Raw genomic sequence first — 18,688 nt, 5'->3', positions numbered from 1 at the left:
TATGATCAGTATTTTATTCATGTTCCAGTCACGTATTTCTTGTTGTAAAGGATAATTGTGCAAATCAAAGAAGCATCCGTGCAGTTTTTTTTAATTGCCTCCATTTTTTGTTTTTGAAGAATAAAATAGGAAGAAGAAGCATATGAAATAGAGATAGAAATGGTTTAAAACAGGAGACGTGTGGAAACATTGACTATCCAGTGTCCTTTCCCCATCATCATTTAAAAAAATAATTCATGCATAGATCCCCACTGAGAAAACCATTTATATATCTTKTTCTTTGTACACATTTATATATAACTATATATCTATATACTTAAAATTCTTTCCACAAAAAAAATAAGAACTGAAAGCAACAATCAAACAATCAAAGAAAAAAGCACACAAGATAGGCCAAATTGGCACTTTTCATGAACACAGTCAGTAGGCTATCTTGATACAGCTCCACACTCTTGATTCTCTCTCAGTTCCCTCCTATGGGAAAACAACACAGTACTTGGCACCAAGAATGCTGGTAGAAAGACGATATCAGAATATCAATATTTTCATGATAGATGCTAACTGTATGTACTGTACGCCTTGTATGAAAAAGACTTCCAACAATTCCTAAGGGTGGGCTGAGGGGTTCATTTGAGGGGGGTTTAGAACTACAGAGGGAAAGAGATGGATGTAGAAAAGAGAAAACACTATATCAAGTAAGCAGATGACATGAGTAGAGAGATAGAGGTTTTCCAATATATCAGAGGTCACTTTACCCAACACCCCCAAAAACAATCTCCAACCCTATTACAGCACAGAAACGGATAAAAAAGGGGGATGAAAAAACAACAAAATGAAAAGCACAGTAAGAGGATTGTCCTCTGGGAAGGTCTGGGGGCTGTCAGTCAGAGAATACGAGACCCCATCAAAATAGTTTCTAAATGTCTCAATGTCCCCCCTTAACATCTGCTGCCCCTGCAGTTCAGCTGCACTTCCACTTAACCTCAACAGGTGGCACTATAGGAAGTACACAGCATCAGGGCAGCAGGCTGACGGTTGGAGAAACAGAGAGTAAGAGAGAGAGAGATATCCATAGAGAGGGAGCCCGAGCGCGTAGTAGTTGGTCCACCGGTCCCCCAGGGGGAGCTCTAGCTTTACTATACGCGTGTGGTGGAGTGGGGGTGGGGCAGGGTGTTGTTGTGGCCGGTGCTGGGGAAGGTATTGAAGGGGTGGAGGGGCTGCATGCCGGTGATGGTGCTGGGGATCATGGTGATGGTGTTGGGGGTCATGAGGGGCACGTCGTCCGGGGCCCTCCGCAGGGCCAGAGTGTAGTCGGGCGGGCAGGCGGGCCGCATGATGTCGTGGGGACGGAGGGGCTCCATGTCGTGGTGCGGGTCGTGCTCCGAGTGCTTCATCTGCAGGGACATGATCTCTTCCTCCTGGCTGTGCGCCAGGTCGTTGGCGGGCCCGCCGTGGCGCTGCGGGGAGAGCCGGTGGCGCCGCATCTCCTGCCGCTTGTCCCGCTTGTAGTAGAGCGCGGCGAATGCCAGGATGTTGAGGAAGAGTAGCGACGCCCCCACCGCCACMGTCACCGACAGCTCTGTGGAATAATCCCGTGTGTCACCGGGGAAGAGGTCCAGTCTGGGCCGCTCTGATCCGTAGGGCTCCACGGGGTCAGGGAATGTGGGGTAGGGGTGGCCTGTGGTGCGGGGTTTGGGCTTCCAGGGGACCCCGGGGGGGCGGGTGCTGCCTGGAGGTAGCCTGGTGGTGGGGGGGAATTCGTCATGGAGGGAATGTAGGTGAGGGACCAGCTCCAGCCAGAAGGCCACCTTGTTGGCTCGGTAGTTGTCCCTGACGCGGGGCTTCAGACCAATGTGGAGGTACTGCTTGTCCTTGGAGTTGAACTTGGTCCAGATGACCTCCTCAAAGCGGTTGGGCTTGGTGTGGATGAACTTGGTGTCCTGAGGCACCGGCAGGTTGGGGTCCCTGGAGGAGAAATTAATAGAAATTTAAATTATTTCAATCAAAGGTATTCCAAAGTTATTACACACAGACACTATATAGTATATTTCACTGTTAAACAACCTCTTGAATTTGACATTAAAACATGAAAAAAAATCACCTAAAAAATCGCAATACATTTTATAGCTTCTTACATACAGTTGAAGTCGGAAGTTTACATACACCTTAGCCAAATATATTTAAACTCAGTTTTTCACAATTCCTGACATTTAATCCTAGTAAAAATTCCCTGTCTTAGGTCAGTTAAGATCACCATGTCACGCCCTGACCATAGAGAGCCTTGTTATTCTCTATTTTGGTTAGGTCGGGGTGTGACTAGGGGTGGTGTTCCTATCTAGGTTAATTATTTCTATGTTGGCCAGCTGTTTATCGTTGTCTCTGATTGGGGATCATATTTAGGCAGCCATTTCCCCACTGGTTTTTGTGGGATCTTGTTTGTGTGTAGTTGCCTGTGAGCAATCCATGACTTCACGTTTCGTTTGCTGTTTTGTGAGTTTCCTTTATTAAACATGTGGAACCCAAATCACGCTGCACGTTGGTCTGAGTATATTTCCAGTTCGTACAACAATCGTGACACACCACTTTATTTTAAGAATGTGAAATGTCAGAATAATAGTAGAGAGAATGATTTATGTCCGCTTTTATTTCTTTCATCACATTCCCAGTGGGTCAGAAGTTTACATACACTCAATTAGTATTAGGTAGCATTGCCTTTAAATTGTTTAACTTGGGTCAAATGTTTCAGGGAGCCTTCCACAATAAGTTGGGTGAATTTTGGCCCATTCCTCCCGACAGAGCTGTTGTAACTGAGTCAGGTTTGTAGGCCTCCTTGCTCGCACACACTTTTTCAGTTCTGCACATACATTTTCCATAGGATTGAGGTCTGGGCTTCGTGATGGCCACTCCAATACCTTGACTTTGTTGTCCTTAAGTCATTTTGCCACAACTTTGGAAGTATGCTTGGGGTCATTGTCCATTTGGAAGACCCATTTGCGACCAAGCTTTAACTTCCTGACTGATGTCTTGAGATGTTGCTTCAATATATCCACATACTTTTCCTACCTCATGATGACATCTATTTTGTGAAGTGCACCAGTCCCTCCTGCAGCAAAGCACCCCCACAACATGATGCTGCCACCCCCGTGGGGAGCGTATTCCACACGTTTTCAAGTCCATTCGCACATTATTCATGCGACTGACATGCGGTAATGATAAATAATAGTTTAATAGCCTACAGTTTTCATGGCATTTTTGTTTTAATTATTGTGATAGTCTCATGTTTAACCGGGTATGGGTACCCCCACTATTTATTTTMCTGGTACTTCGTACCAGACAATACCAGCTTCCTTTCACCCCTGCATATAGTATGATACACTTGTTATGGCTGGAAATCATAGACTTAGGCCTCGATTCAATCCGTATCGCTGAAGTTCAGTGGTATAGCGCAATTTACATTTAAAGGCAAAATTCCTGCCTAAGCGTAGACTGCATTCACCCCTTAAGGTTGATGTCCACGTCCCCATAAATTGGATGCGTCTCAATCCACCTCATACGGCTATGTTGCACTTTCGCATCTGCGGTGAAAGGTGTCAGAGCTAGAGCGGTGTATGTCAGACCATGAGACATCTCACAAAATCATCTGTAGTGTAGCGTTTACTCTCGGACGGACGCCCACAAGCCTCACAAGACTCGTCTGAAGGTCCCCCGGCACCAGTTGAATTTTTTTAATGGAAGTATATATGGAGACTGTTTAGTGCCAAAAATAAATCAAATCAAACTTTGCTTGTCACATACACATGGTTAGCAGATGTTAATGCGAGTATAGCGAAATGCTTGTGCTTCTAGTTCKGACAATGCAGTAATATCCAACGAGTAATCTAACCTAACAATTTCACAACAATTACCTTATACACACAAGTGTAAAGCAATGAATAAGAATATGTACATAAAGAAATATGAATGAGTGATGGTATAGAACGGCATAGGCAAGATGCAGTAGATGGTAAAGAGTACAGTATATACCTATGAGATGAGTAATGTAGGGTATGTAAACATATAAAAGTGGCATTGTTTAAAGTGGCTAGCGATACATTACATCAAGATGGCAAGATGCAGTAGATGGTATAGAGTACAGTATGTACATATGAGATGAGTAATGTAGGTTATGTAAACATTATATAAAGTGGCATTGTTTAAAGTGGCTAGCGATACATTTATTACATCAATTTTTCCATTATTAAAGTGGCTGGAGTTGAGTCAGTATGTTGGCAGCAGCCACTCAATGTTAGTGATGGCTGTTTAACAGTCTGATGGCCTTGAGATAGAAGCTATTTTTCAGTCTCTCGGTCCCTGCTTCGATGCACCTGTACTGACCTCGCCTTCTGGATGATAGCGGGGTGAACAGGCTCGGGTGGTTGTTGTCCTTGATGCTCTTTTTGGCCTTCCTGTGACATCGGGTGATGTAGGTGACCTGGAGGGCAGGTCACTACCCTCTGGAGAGCCTTACGGTTATGGGCGGAGCAGTTGCCGTACCAGGCGGTGCTACAGCCGACAGATGCTCTCGATTGTGCATCTGTAAAAGTCGGTGAGTGTTTTTGGTGACAAGCCAAATTTCTTCAGCCTCCTGAGGCTGAAGCCGAATTTCTTCAGCCTCCAGGCCTTCTTCACCACACTGTCTGTGTGGTTGGACCATTTCAGTTTGTCCTATGTGTACGCCGAGGAAATAAAACATTCTACCCTCTCCACTACTGTTCCGTTTGATGTGGATGGGGGGGTGCTCCCTCTGCTGTTTCCTGAAGTCCACGATCATCTCCTTTGTTTGTTGACATTGAGTGTGAGGTTATTTTCCTGACACCAACACTCCGAGGGCCCTCAACCTACCATTGTAGTGTCGTCTGCAAACTTGATGATTGAGTTGGAGGCGTGCATGGCCACGCAGTCGTGGGTGAACAGGAGTACAGGAGAGGGTGAGAACGCACCCTTGAGGGCCCAGTGCTGAGGATCAGCGGGGTGGAGATGTTGTTACTACCCCTCACCACCTGGGGCGCCCTTCAAGGAAGTCCAGGACCCAGATTGCACAAGGGAGGGGTCGAGACCCAGGGTCTCGAGCTTGATGACGAGTTTGGAAGGGTACTTATGGTGTTAAATGCTGAGCTGCAGTCGATGAACAGCATTCTCACATAGGTATTCCTCTTGTCCAGAGGGTTAGGGCAGTGTGCAGTGTGATTGCGATTGCGTCGTCTGTGGACCTATTGGGGCGGTAAGCAAATTGGAGTGGGTCTAGGGTGTTAGGTAGGGTGGAGGTGATATGATCCTTGACTAGTCTCTCAAAGCACTTCATGATGACGGAAGTGAGTGCTACGGGGCGGTAGTCATTTAGCTCAGTTACCTTAGCTTTCTTGGGAACAGGAACAATGGTGGCCCTCTTGAGGCATGTGGGGACAGCAGACTGGGATAAGGATTGATTGAATGTGTCCGTAAACACACCAGCCAGCAGGTCTGCGCATGCTCTGAGGACGCGGCTGGGGATGCCGTCTGGGCCTGCAGCCTTGCGAGAGTTGACACGTTTAAATGTTTTGCTCACGTTGGCTACAGTGAAGGAGAGCCCGCAGGTTTTGGTAGCGGGCCGTTTCAGTGGCACTGTATTTTGTCCTCAAAGCGAGCAAAGAAATTGTTTAGTCTGTCTGGAAGCAAGACATCCTGGTCCACGACGGGGCTGGTTGTCCTTTTATAGTCCGTGATTGACTGTAGACCCTGCCACATACCTCTCGTGTCTGAGCCGTTGAATTGCGACTCTACTTTGTCTCTYTACTGATGACGCTTAGCTTGCTTGATTGCCTCGCGGAGGGAATAGCTACACTGTTTGTATTCGGTCATGTTTCCGGTCACCTTGCTCTGATTAAAAGCAGTGGTTCGCGCATGTTAAACACATGTAAAAACAAATAACAAATGTTTCCTGATCTTTCTTATATCMCTCAGATGTAGGACAGACGCTTCAGAACACACTTCCTTTAGATGTTGTTTTGGGGACTATCTGTTGCTTCATTTAGTGAATCTGTTATTCAATGCGTTTGTATGGGCTAATAGCAGTAAGGCCCAAAATTATMTTTCATAAAATTGTTGGGATACTTCAAAAATCAAAATCCTTGGTATGACCTTCTTAAAACAATTCCATATAGCTTAGTGGAACCCCCCCTGGCTTAGACAGGGCTTAGATTCTTATGGGTTAGCTGCAGTTTGGCTCAATCGGAAATTACCTTTAAATTTCAAGCGCGTTATATTGCTGAATTTTGGCGATACGGTTTGAATTGAGCCCGAAATMTAATAGTCCTCAAGAGCAGAGAGAGCAAACCAAACAAAGCCCCATTCTTTCCACCTTCTACCCTCTACCGTTCACTACCTACCCCGTCTTAGCAAAGTTTGTCCAGTACGTCATGACTACAGCACTGAGCATGACATCATTCTTAGAGAAGTTGCAGGGGAACAGGTCGGTGGCTCCGATCATGGGCACTCCGAACACYTAGGGGATCTCATCCCCGTGGGCTGCGTCCGCCCACTCTGGCCGCGTCTCCGTCTGACAGTGGTGGTAYAATGTGTAGAAGTAAACAGGAGATTGGAACTCGGCGTGCAGTTTGGCCGTGGCCACCGCCGGCGCCACCCACTGGTGGTCCGTGAACAGGGCYAGGAGGGTTTTTCTCCTCATGTCTCCGTTGTCACGGTCGGCCCAGTCAGTGTACATGAACTTAATGGTCTCTCTCAGGATGTCCTTACCTAGAGGGGAGGAGAGGGAGGGGGGGAGGTTTGACACAAGAGAGAGTGAAAGTTCAAGAGAGGGAAGTTGAGAAAGAGAGATACAGACGGAGCCAGAAGATGAGCGAAAGGGAGAGAGTGAGGAAAAGAGAAAAAGAGATAGAGAGTATAGAAATGGAGAGAGTGATGGAAAGAGAAATAGAGAGTATAGAAAGGGAGAGATTGAGGGAAAGAGAAATAGAGAGTATAGAAGGGAGAGAGTGAGGGAAAGAGAAATAGAGAGCATAGAAAGGGAGAGAGTGAGGGAAAGAGAAATAGAGATAGAGAGTATAGAAAGGGAGAGAGTGAGGGAAAGAGAAATAGAGATAGAGAGTATAGAAAGGGAGAGAGTGAGGGAAAGAGAAATAGAGATAGATAGTATAGAAAGGGAGAGAAAGGGAGGGGTCAGAGAAAAATCCACATGATAGTGATTTGAAGGTTAAAGAGACGTTTTTACCAAATAGTAAACCACAGAAGTTGGATTTGAGACACATCATTCCTCTCTAGAGGTTATGTATTATATTGTTATGATATTATTATTATTGTTATTATATTCTTACATCGTTATTATACTGTTACTTTACTCAATAATTTACAAAAAGCTGCACATGAATTGGTATTGGTATTTTGGTATTATATTAGGATCCCCATTAGCTGTTGCGATAGCAGCAGTTACTCGTCCACACAAAACATGAAACATTACATAATACAGAAAATGTATAGACAAGAACAGCTCAAGGATAGAACTACATACATTTAAAARGTCACACGTAGCCTACATATCAATGCATACACACTKAATATCTAGGTCAAATAGGGGAGAGGCGTTGTGCCGCGAGGTGTTGCTTTTTATAAAAAAACAGGTTTGCTGTTCACTTGAGGAGTTCCATGATATCATGGCTCTATATAATACTGTACGTTTTCTTGAATTTTTTTCTGGAATTGGGAAGTGTGAAAACACCCCTGGTGGCATGTCTGGTGGGGTACGTGTGTGTGTCAGAGCTTTTTCTAGGTCCTTCTTTGCAGCACTTGCTTTGTGGAGTGTGGTGTCAAAAAAGCAGACCATCTCTTTATCACGGACAGACCTCTCCCCATCTTTACAATCATTGAATCAATACGTTTTGACAATGACAGTTTACAATTAGTAGGGATATAGAGACCATTACCCTCAGGATATCCATAGAGATTGTCCACAAAGTTAGAGATGGTGTAGTCGAACGCTGCAGCTGAGATCCCATCATTGTCTTCACTGTCATCTACAAACTTCAGCCCCTCTCCCTGGTTCACTCCTATCAGGATGTCATAGTTCAGGAACTCCCCCTTGTGGCAAAACGAGGGCAGGACATGTTAAGTGCYTAGACACATTAGAAGTGCATGAGATTTTGCTGCTTCATAACATTTTAAGCACTTTGGGCTCCTTGAAAAGCACTATTAACACCAAAAAGCATAAAATATAAACCTGTCTTAAATTACACTTAACCATTATAGTAATGTCTTATCATAACCTTAATCTTTTTACGTTACTCTTGGTAACTCTGGCACTGAGATTTCATCAGAACCAATAGAATACGTCTCTGCAGTCAAAGAGCCATGACTAATATACCCCCACTAACCCCCATCCCCACCCCCAACACCACACCCACCCCCTGCTCCAGCAATCCCACCTGCTGCATGAGTATCTCCGGGTCGTCCGGCACCACGTCTCCGTCCACTACGGGTCCGAAGGCGATGTGGTAGCGTGCCGGCTGGATGTCCTGATCCACCAGCTCCCTGAAGTTCTTCTTCCTCAGGCAGTCCACCAATTCTGCCGTCTCTGAGTGGCTGCAGCCTACCTTCCGGGCCAGGATCTTGGTGTACTTGAGGGGCTGGTAGTTGACCGACCAGCTGGAGATGGCTGAGCCACTCTGGGCTATGGCCCTCTGGAACAACCCTGGAGGACAGAGAGTGGAAGGAGAAGTTAGACAAGTGAATCTGAAAGGAGGAGGTTTTATGAACGTCCAATGTAATATCAGGAGCAGGRCAAAACAAGATCCTACACATAGAAAAAAGATGAGCGGATAATCCCTTTTTTTGTCTGAAAATTGAATACGGCCCAAAGTGTACTGTACATGTTCGATTATTAGTGGTAGCCAAGGTTTCCTTCCAGAAAAGATAAGCTCATTTTCTAAAGAATACTTAGTTAGGTTGTGAAAGTTTGTTCCATTTTCCCTCCACGGATTTCTCTATTTTTCCTGTCTTAGTCACTGTAACAAATCAGKTAGAAAGTCATGCGCTTTAAACTCCATAGTTGAGATGATACTGTACGAGATTCAGCCCAGACTGGGGAATCGATGGGGGACTGCACAGTCTGCCTCTTATTAAAGAAATACGTTTCCTTCCTCTTTTCCACAGATTTCTCTTTTCTTTCTCTCTCTCTGTCTGTCCTGCGGTGAAAACGAACTACTGTGGTGCCTCGTTACAGGGGGGAGCTCTCATTCCTCCCCCTCTTCCTCCTTCGTATTGCTCTCTTCCTCCACWCTCCTTTCCTCTCCTGTAGATTCCTGGTGAATAATTAAGCAGTGACGCAGAGCAGAGCCTCTTTCCCAGGGAAGACTATTAGGGAGCGCATGGCTCAGCCGACCTGCTCCTTCTGCATTACTCCTCACAGAGGAGAGAGAGAAGAGGAGGGGAGAGAGAGAGAAGAGGAGGGGAGAGAGAGAGAGAGAGAGAGAGAGAGAGAGAGTTGAAGAGAGGTGTAGGTGTGAGGAAGTTAGTGGGAATTGATAGTGAGGGAAAGTATGAGAAAGGGGAGAGAGGTGACTCATCTATATTTCATCCTAAATCCTTATCAGTTTCTCTCTTTCCTCCTTCCCTCTCTCTGTTCATCTTCCCTTCCGCTACCTCCCCCCTCTTCTCCCCTCTCCTCCCTTTCCCACTCTCATCATAACGATGTGTATCCCCCRTCCCCCTCCTCTCTCCCTCGCCTCTCATCCACCTCTCCTCCATAAACACATGTATCATGCCACAGTTGATTTGTTGAGTGGTGGGATGACATGACTGGTGTTCCCCGTGGGGAGCGAGAGTGTTCCTTACCTGGCACCCCGGGAGCTTTGAGTGACAGGTGGGGGAGTTGTAGTCTGGAGGGCTGGTGTTAGATGACGATGAGGACGGTGATTAAGATGAAGATGGGTTTGACAGCAGAGAGAACTGGTTTTAATGTATGGGTGAGTGGCAGCAGAGGAGACGAGTCAATGATGAGACGAGACAAGAGAGGAGGAGAGGACATGTAAGTTTGGGTAGGAGAGGAGAGGACATGTAGGTTAGGGTAGGAGAGGAGGAGAGGAGAGGACATGTAGGTTAGGAGAGGAGATGACATGTAGGTTAAGAGAGAAGAGGACATGTAGGTTAAGGTAGGAGAGGAGGAGAGGACATGTAGGTTAAGGTAGGAGAGGAGGAGAGGACATGTAGGTTACAGAGAGGAGAAGGACGTAGGTAGGGTTAGGACGAGGAGGACATGTAGGTTAAGGTAGAGAGAAGAGGACATGTAGGTTAGGAGAGGAGAGACATGTAGGTTAGGAGAGAGGAGAGGACATGTAGGTAGGAGGAGGACATGTAGGTTAAGGAGTAGGGAGAGGAGAGACATGTAGGTTAGGAAGGAGAGGACATGTAGGTAGGAGGATGTAGGTTAGAGGGAGAGGAACATGTAGGTTAGGACAGGAGAGGACATGTAGGTTAGGACAGGAGGACAGGAGGGGACATGTAGGTTAGGAGAGGAGAGAACATGTAGGTTAGGACAGGAGAGGAGAGGTGGAGAGAGGACATGTAGGTAGGGAGAGAGACATGTAGGTTAGGAGAGGAGAGAACATGTAGGTTAGGAGGAGAGGACATGTAGGTTAGGACAGGAGAGGACATGTAGGTTAGGACAGGAGAGGACATGTAGGTTAGGGAGAGGAGGGAGGAGAGGACATGTAGGTTAGGAGAGGAGGGGAGGAGAGGACATGTAGGTTAGGGTAGGAGAGGAAGGAAATGTAGGTTAGGAGAGAGGAGAGGACATGTAGTTGGGTAGGAGAGGAGAGGACATGTAGGTTAGGGTAGGAGAGAAGAGGACATGTAGGTTAGGGTAGGAGAGGACATGTAGGTTAGGGTAGGAGAGGAGAGGACATGTAGGTTAGAGGGTGGAGAGGAGAGGACATGTGGTTAGGGTAGGAGAGGACATGTAGGTTGGGTAGGAGAGGAGGAGAAGACTGTAGGTTAGGGTAGGAGGAGAGGACATGTAGGTTAGGGTTAGGGAGGAGGAGAAGACATGTAGGTTAGGGTAGGAGAGGAGGAGAAGACATGTAGTTAGGGTAGGAGAGGAGGAAGAGGACATGTAGGTTAGGGGTAGGAGAGGAGGAGAAGACATGTAGGTTAGGGTAGGAGGAGGAGAGGACTGTAGGTTAGGGTAGGAGAGGAGGAGGGAAGACATGTAGGTTGGGTAGGAGAGGAGAAGACTGTAGGTTAGGGTAGGAGAGGACATGTGGTAGGTAGAGGAGAGAGGCATGTAGGTTAGGGTAGAGAGGAGGGAGAGACATGTAGGTTAGGGTAGGAGAGGAGGAGGGGACATGTAGGTTAGGGTAGGAGAGGAGGAGAAGACATGTAGGTTAGGGTAGGAGAGGACATGTAGGTTAGGGTAGGAGAGGAGGAGAAGACATGTAGGTTAGGGTAGAAGAGGAGGAAGACATGTAGGTTAGGGTAAGAGAGGAGGAGAGACATGTAGGTTAGGGTAGAAGAGGAGGAGAAGACATGTAGGTTAGGGTAGGAGAGGAGGAGAAGACATGTAGGTTAGGGTAGGAGAGGAGGAGAAAGCATGTAGGTTAGGGTGGAGAGGAGGAGAGGACATGTAGGTTTAGGGTAGGAGAGGAGGAGAAGACATGTAGGTTAGGGTAGGAGAGGGGGACAATGCACTATACTGGTTGTTTACTCACAGTCTCATGTATATACACACACACAGAAAAATACATACAGAAAACATCTCTCTCTCTCTCTCCAGTCTCTCTCTCTCCAGTCTCTTTCTCTCTCTCTTTCTACAGTCTCTCTCTCTCTCTCTTTCTACAGTCTCTCTCTCTCCAGTCTCTCTCTCTCCAGTCCCTCTCTCTCTCTTTCTACAGTCTCTCTCTCTCTCTCTGAGGGGTCAGAGTATACCTGGCAGTATAATATGCTCAAAGAAGAGGAGTGTGTGTGTCAAGGTTTCCCTACAGGTCATTGGACCACATTGCTCCCAATATAAATGTTGATCATCTGTCTCAAATGACACCCTAATCCCTATGTAGTGCACTACRTTTGGCTCTGGTATTCTATGGGGAATAGGATGATGTCACTCTGAACTCACTTTGAACGAATCCATCCTTGGGAGTAACCAGATAGTATATCCATGTACCCTTGTTCTACTGGGTAAGAGTAAGTCATCTAAGAACTGAGAAGTAAATCAAATCAAATATGAATGTAACCCACCAGTGTGCCCCTTACCCTCGGAGTGGTGCGAGAGGATGAGGAGGTTGACGCAGGACGCGCCGGCGCCGGAGCCGAAGATGGTGATGCGCTCGGGGTCGCCGCCAAAATGTCCGATGTTCTCATTGAGCCAACGCAGGGCCTGGATCTGGTCCAACAGACCATAGTTCCCCTTGGCTGACTGGTCCCCTGTACTCAGGAAACCTTTAGAAAGGTGAGGAGAGCGGGACAGAGGGGGGAGGACGAGGGAGAGAGAGAGATGCATCGTTAATGGAGAGTTTATTTTGACAATAATGTGTCAGCTCCTTTGGCAAATGTTCTCCACACTTCTACAGTCGCCCGTCCTCTCCCACATTCTACAGTCGCCCGTCCTCTCCCACATTCTACAGTCGCCCGTCCTCTCCCACATTCTACAGTCGCCCGTACTCTCCCACATTCTGCAGTCGCCTTCCTCTCCCATATTCTACAGTTGCCTATCCTCTCACATATTTTGATAAAGGCAATATAGAATAAAACATCAAGGCCTGTTAATAAATAAACTGGTTCAACAAGAGATGAAAGACTGGGTAAGGAGCACTTGTTAAGGGAGAAGAGGAGAGAGGGAAGGGGGGAAGAGAAGAGAAGATAGATAGATAGTAGGTGTTCTATGACTGTGAGGTGGCCCCGGATAGAGAYAGAGGGAGGAAGGGAGGGAGGATAGAAGCACAGTGTTTCATCTGTGGATGTGTGTGTTTCATCTGCCTCCAAGACACCAGGGGTTGGCTCTCGAGCAGGGGGAGGCTGATCAAAGAGCTGACACTACAGAGAAGCCTCTCTCTCTCACACACACACTATGCACGCATGCGCACACACATACACAAGCACACACATACAAAGACACATATGCTGGGGTTGTCGCCCTCTCTCTAACACACACAATAAGACAGAAGACATACACTCCTCTGTGTGCCGACACACACTGCCACTTGTCTTAGTACCCATCGTCCAAGGAGAAAACATATGCACACATTTGCTATGTGTTAGTGTATGTACTGTGTGTGTGAGAGTGATGGGTGTGTGCCTGCGCGTGCTCACATGCCGGTATGCATCCCTCGCCTCCTTAGGGCTCCATTGACTCTGTATCGCYGAAGATCAGCGGTAGAGAGCTATTGAAATGTAAAGGTCATTTCCGATTGAGCCAACATATGGAGCTTTTCCCGTGAATGCAGTCTCAGTAAATGCGGGGACATTGAATTTCAATCGGGCTATACCGTCAAGTTACATAGACTGCACGAGTTCATCTGACTCTAGGGAAGTAGATAAAGAGCTTCATTGCCAAAATCCTAAGTTATTTAAGTTATGGGTTAAGGTTTGCGATAGGGTGGTGTGTGTGTGTTTCCAGCTCTGTAGTATCCGAGTGTGTGAAAGGAACAGTTGTGTTTGTCTGGCCCTGAATAATCAAACTGGATACTGCTTACAACATTTACACACACACCTACAGAACACACACACGCACACACAAATGTGTACAAACTCACACACACACACACACACACTAGGGTGACCACATGTCCCGGATTGTGCGGGACAGTCCCACATTTTGGCCCTTTGTCCCGTAACTAAACAAGCACATCCTGCATTTTATCAACAAATTTAAACACCACTAATTTACAAAATAAAGTTGATTTGTCCCGTATTTCAGTCAGACATTCCAAGCTCTCTCTTTTGCAGTCACGTTGAGCTTATGACAAGATACGCCTATATATCTGGACTATCGGCACTGTCTTGATGCACACCCACAAGACTATGCACTGATTGTGCAAAACATTAAGAACACTGTCCTAGTATTAAGTTGCGCACCCTTTTTGCCCTCAGAACATCCTAAATTCGTCGGGACATCGGGATGCTGCCCATGTTGACTCCAATGTTTCCCACAGTTGTGTCAAGTTGGCTGGATGTTTTTTGGGTGGTGGTGGACAATTCCTGATACACACAGGGGAAACTGTTGAGCGTGAAAAACCCAGCAGCGTTGCAGTATGGTAGCAGGTGCACCTGGCACCTACCACCATACCTCCTTCAAAAGCACTTAAATCTTTTGTTTTTRCCCATTCACCCTCTGAATCACACAATCCTCATCTCAATTGTCTCAAGGCTTAATAATCCTTCTTTCAAACTTCTTAAGGCTAGGCGTCCCGCTAGAGGGACAACTTCCGGTGAAACTGGAAGGCGCGCAATTCAAATAAATAATCAGAAGAATTATGGATATTAAATATTTAGGTACATACAAGTGTCTTATATCGGTTGAAAGCTTAAATTCTTGTTAATCTAACTGCACTGTCCGATTTACAGTAGCCATTACAGCAAAAGCATGCCATGTGATTGTTTGAGGACGGCGTCCCACATCAAAATATTTATTCCACCGGCACAGGTTTCATAAATTCACAAATAGACATTAAATATTCACTTACTTTTTGAAAATCTTCCTCTGATTTGTCATCCAAAGGGTCCCAGCTATAACATGTAGTGTTGTTTTGTTGTATAAAATCCTTCTTTATATCCAAAAAGTCWGTTTAGTTGGCACCATCGATTTGAGTAATCCACTCGTTCAACATGCCAAGATAGGAATCCGAAAACCTACGCCTAAACTTTGTTTTAACAAGTCAAAATAKGTTTCTATCCAACCCTCAGATACCCTAAAATGTAATAAAACTATAATATTTCATACGGAAAGAAGTATGTTCAATAGGAAAGCYATATTAGCAMGTGCGCATTGTCTTCATGGTGCGCACACACATGAATTTCCAAGCAGATGTCCTTGTACTAAAACTCATTATTCTTACTCGTTTTGGAAMAAACAAGCCTGAAACATTGAAKAAAGARTACTGACACCCAGTGGAAGCCATAGGAATTGCATACTGGGAGCTAGATTTCATTATTTCCCTATACTTTCCATTGGAAAAGCATGGGCTCTCTCAAAAGAAAAGATCTGGTTGGTTTTTCTTTGGAGTTTCTCCTACCATATCTATTATGTTATAGTCTCCTACATTATTTAACATTTCTACAAACTTCAGAGTGTTTTCTTTCCAATGGTACCAATAATATGCATATCCTAGCTTCAAGGCCTTAGGAACAGGCAGTTGACTTTGGGCACGTCAGTCAGGCGGAAATGGAAAAAAAAGAATCCTAGCCTGTGTCCTCCCCTCCTCATCTACACTGATTGAAGTGGATTTAACAGGTGACATCAATAAGGGATCAAAGCTTTCACCTGGAATCACCTGGTCAGTCTGTAATGGAAAGAGCATGTGTTCCTAATGTTTTGTACACTCYGTGTATATACACACTCACACGTACTACACTGACACATTCACACAAAACCCACACATTCACATTCACTACATACGCCAGTGGTGGTTGGTGTCGTATAAGATTAGGGAGGACACATTTTTTTATGATCATGGCCTTATTTCTATTACAGAATATTGGATGACTGTAATTCAAATTCCATTCACCCAGTTCAATGTAACAACGATAGGTTTACGCTACTATATGATACTTGAATATTCCCTATACCCATCATGAGGTTGCTACGACCTAGCCTACGATTTAAAGTTTACAACATAGGTGCATACAGGTCGAGAGAAAATGTGAGAAATCAAGTTGACAGACAGTGACACATTTAATACCGCCTTGCACTCTTGCCTGCATCTAGCTGYTCTAGGGCGTAATTATTAGTCCAACAGTTGCAAACYAGATTTTCTATTGGACAAATTCAGGTATGTTTATCTACGTTTCGTTCCATTTTCTTCCGTTTAAGAAACCCTTTTAAACAGAATCTGTGGAATGAATACACCCCTGTCCACCCGCACGCATTGTTCACTTTCATAGCAGCCACATACAAACAGCATGAACATTTTGCTCATTGTAAAAAGGTCATCACCTTTTCCCAGCGCTTGTGGACTTCAGTGCACAACACAACAGCTGTCTGTGACCAGGCAAAAAATCTTTCCAAGCCAAACCTTCATACCATAACTGCTAACCGCTACACACCGCCTACATCGTTATTACCYTATTAGCTAAKGTCATAGTCAACATAGCTACTAGAACTAACGTGTTAGTAAACCTGCTACAATCATGCAGTACAGTGTACAGCAAGCAGTTTAGCAGTTATAACAGCAGGTCCGGTGGCAGTAAATTAATTCAACCAAAAGCTTACCATGACATGGAAGAGTTCAAGTGTTGGATAGCTCTGATAGACTGGAGGACGTTCTCCGGAAGTCATCATAARTACTGTGTAAGTCTATGGAAGGGGGTGAGAACCATGAGCCTCCTAGGTTTTGTATTGAAGTCAAWGTATCCAGAGGAGGACGGAAGCTAGCTGTCCTCTGGCTACACCATGGTGCTACCCTACAGAGTCCTGTTGAGGCTACTGTAGACCTTAATTGCAAAACAGTGTGTTTTAAACACTTATTTGGTGACGTGAATTATATTTAGTATTGGATAACTTTTTGAATGTTTCACTATTTAAATTTGTCTGAAATTCGCTGAGGAGGATGGTCCTCCCCTTCCTCCTCTGAGGAACTTCCACTGTCATATGCACACAAACACAACACACACACTACAATCACACGTATACCGATACAACTCAAACACACGTATACGATACAACACAAACACACGATAACTATACAACACAAACACACGTATACCGATACAACTCAAACACACGTATACCGATACAACACAAACACACGTATACTGATACAACACAAACACACGTATATGGATACAACACAAACACACGATACCGATACAACTAAACACACGTATACCGATCAACACAAACACACGTATACTGATACAACTCAAACACACGTATACCGATACAACACAAACACACGTATACTGATACAACACAAACACACGTATATGGATACAACACAAACACACGTATACCGATACAACACAAACACAATCTAAGAAAAATGTCACTGTTGGTGCTGACAAGTCGACGCAGCAGGTCGTTTCTGTCACCATCTTCCAAACCAGAGCGGTTCTGCACAACAGGTATGCAAAGTGTTTCTGACAACATTGGGCTACCACCCCAGAAATGACAGGCTGATGTGCACATAGATGGCAAAGTCACCAACTCACCAAAACTGAATCCACCAAAGGATCAGAGGGAAAGAAAGCTTCAGCGAGCAAATTGAACATGAATCCTGCAACACATCGAGTCCTTCCATCCCCAAATCAGCCACTACAGACGAGAGCATGCCACACATCCGCCTACTACCCTAGTGACGTCAATATTCGGTTCATGCATAATGACTACAAGGAGAAGAACAAAGATGCCAGCGTTGCGGGTAGAAACCTATCGCAAGGTAATAAAGGAAGAACATCAGCTTTGTGAAGCTTGGAGGGAGAGACGCGAGCTCTGTTTGGTGCAGGGTCATCATCTGAAGATGGAGCACAGGGAGAATGAGGCTGTCACGATCGTTATAAGGAGTGGACCAAGATGCAGCGTGGTATGTTTCCATCCTTTTATTTGAAGAAAAACGAAAGAACAAAAACAGTAAAGCGAACAAATGAACCGGGAAGCTCAGAGTAGTGCTCACAGGCAACTATACCTAGACAAGATCCCACAAAGCACAATGGGGAAATGGCTACCTAAATATGATCCCCAATCAGAGACAACGATAAACAGCTGCCTCTGATTGGGAACCACACCAGGCCAACATAGATATATAATTCCCCTAGATAACCCAGCCTTAATCACACCCCGACCTAACCAACATAGAGAATAAACAGCTCTCTATGGTCAGGCGTGACAGAGGCCATGGAACCCAAGCCTGCCAAGACAACAGCCATGCAGCACCTGAATTCACAATCACCAACCCCGACTGCATGCAATGTAGGAAATATGAGGAACATAAGAAGTCTGCAGGGCAGAGCAGAAGCCATTACCAGGCTGATGCACAGAAAGATTGGCCTGAGGACTGGTCTGTGGAGAGTGTTGATATGCAAAAAGTCATCATGCTCCCTCGCATGCCAGGTGTGAAAACAGCATTGTTTCACAAGAAGAATCGTTGCCTATCACGAGACATTCGCCACTATTGGAAAGAAGTCTCAGAAGAAGAAAACAATCTCAGTGGTTTGGCATGAAGGAACAGCGGTCGGAAGGCAGAGGAGATTACTTCATCTAACGTAACACGCACTGGAGAGTGAGAGAGATGTCAAGCATGCAGTTATTGTGTGGATAACTGCACTTCTTCAAAACAAAAAACTGGTGCCTCCTAACATCACTGGTGAGTGGTGTCAATGCTGACTCAACTTTGATGGAGGACATCACCCTCAAGTTCTTCGAGCCAGGACACACCTTCATGAGTGCAGACAGTTTCCACCATGCGTGGGAACAGGAAATGAAAGCTCGGACCGCGTGTGCGAAGGCCCTTTCCCG

At 45.5% G+C, this 18,688-nt stretch overlaps 1 protein-coding gene across 1 annotated transcript; it reads right to left on the bottom strand.

Annotated features, from left to right (window-relative positions):
- LOC112069799 (neuroligin-2-like) lies at positions 1–12,715 on the bottom strand. The gene is given in 6 exon segments (XM_070438697.1): positions 1–1,965; positions 6,405–6,771; positions 7,956–8,109; positions 8,454–8,719; positions 12,274–12,459; positions 12,682–12,715. Coding segments are annotated over 6 exon segments (1,836 nt in total). The 3' UTR covers positions 1–1,136.
- Positions 12,716–18,688: the final 5,973 nt, after the last annotated feature.

Source organism: Salvelinus sp. IW2-2015, unplaced genomic scaffold, assembly GCF_002910315.2.
Source record: "Salvelinus sp. IW2-2015 unplaced genomic scaffold, ASM291031v2 Un_scaffold1123, whole genome shotgun sequence".
In the NCBI taxonomy this organism is placed as follows: domain Eukaryota; kingdom Metazoa; phylum Chordata; class Actinopteri; order Salmoniformes; family Salmonidae; genus Salvelinus; species Salvelinus sp. IW2-2015.
Note: the sequence above shows the minus strand (reverse complement) of the source record. Positions and strands in the feature narration are given on the sequence as shown.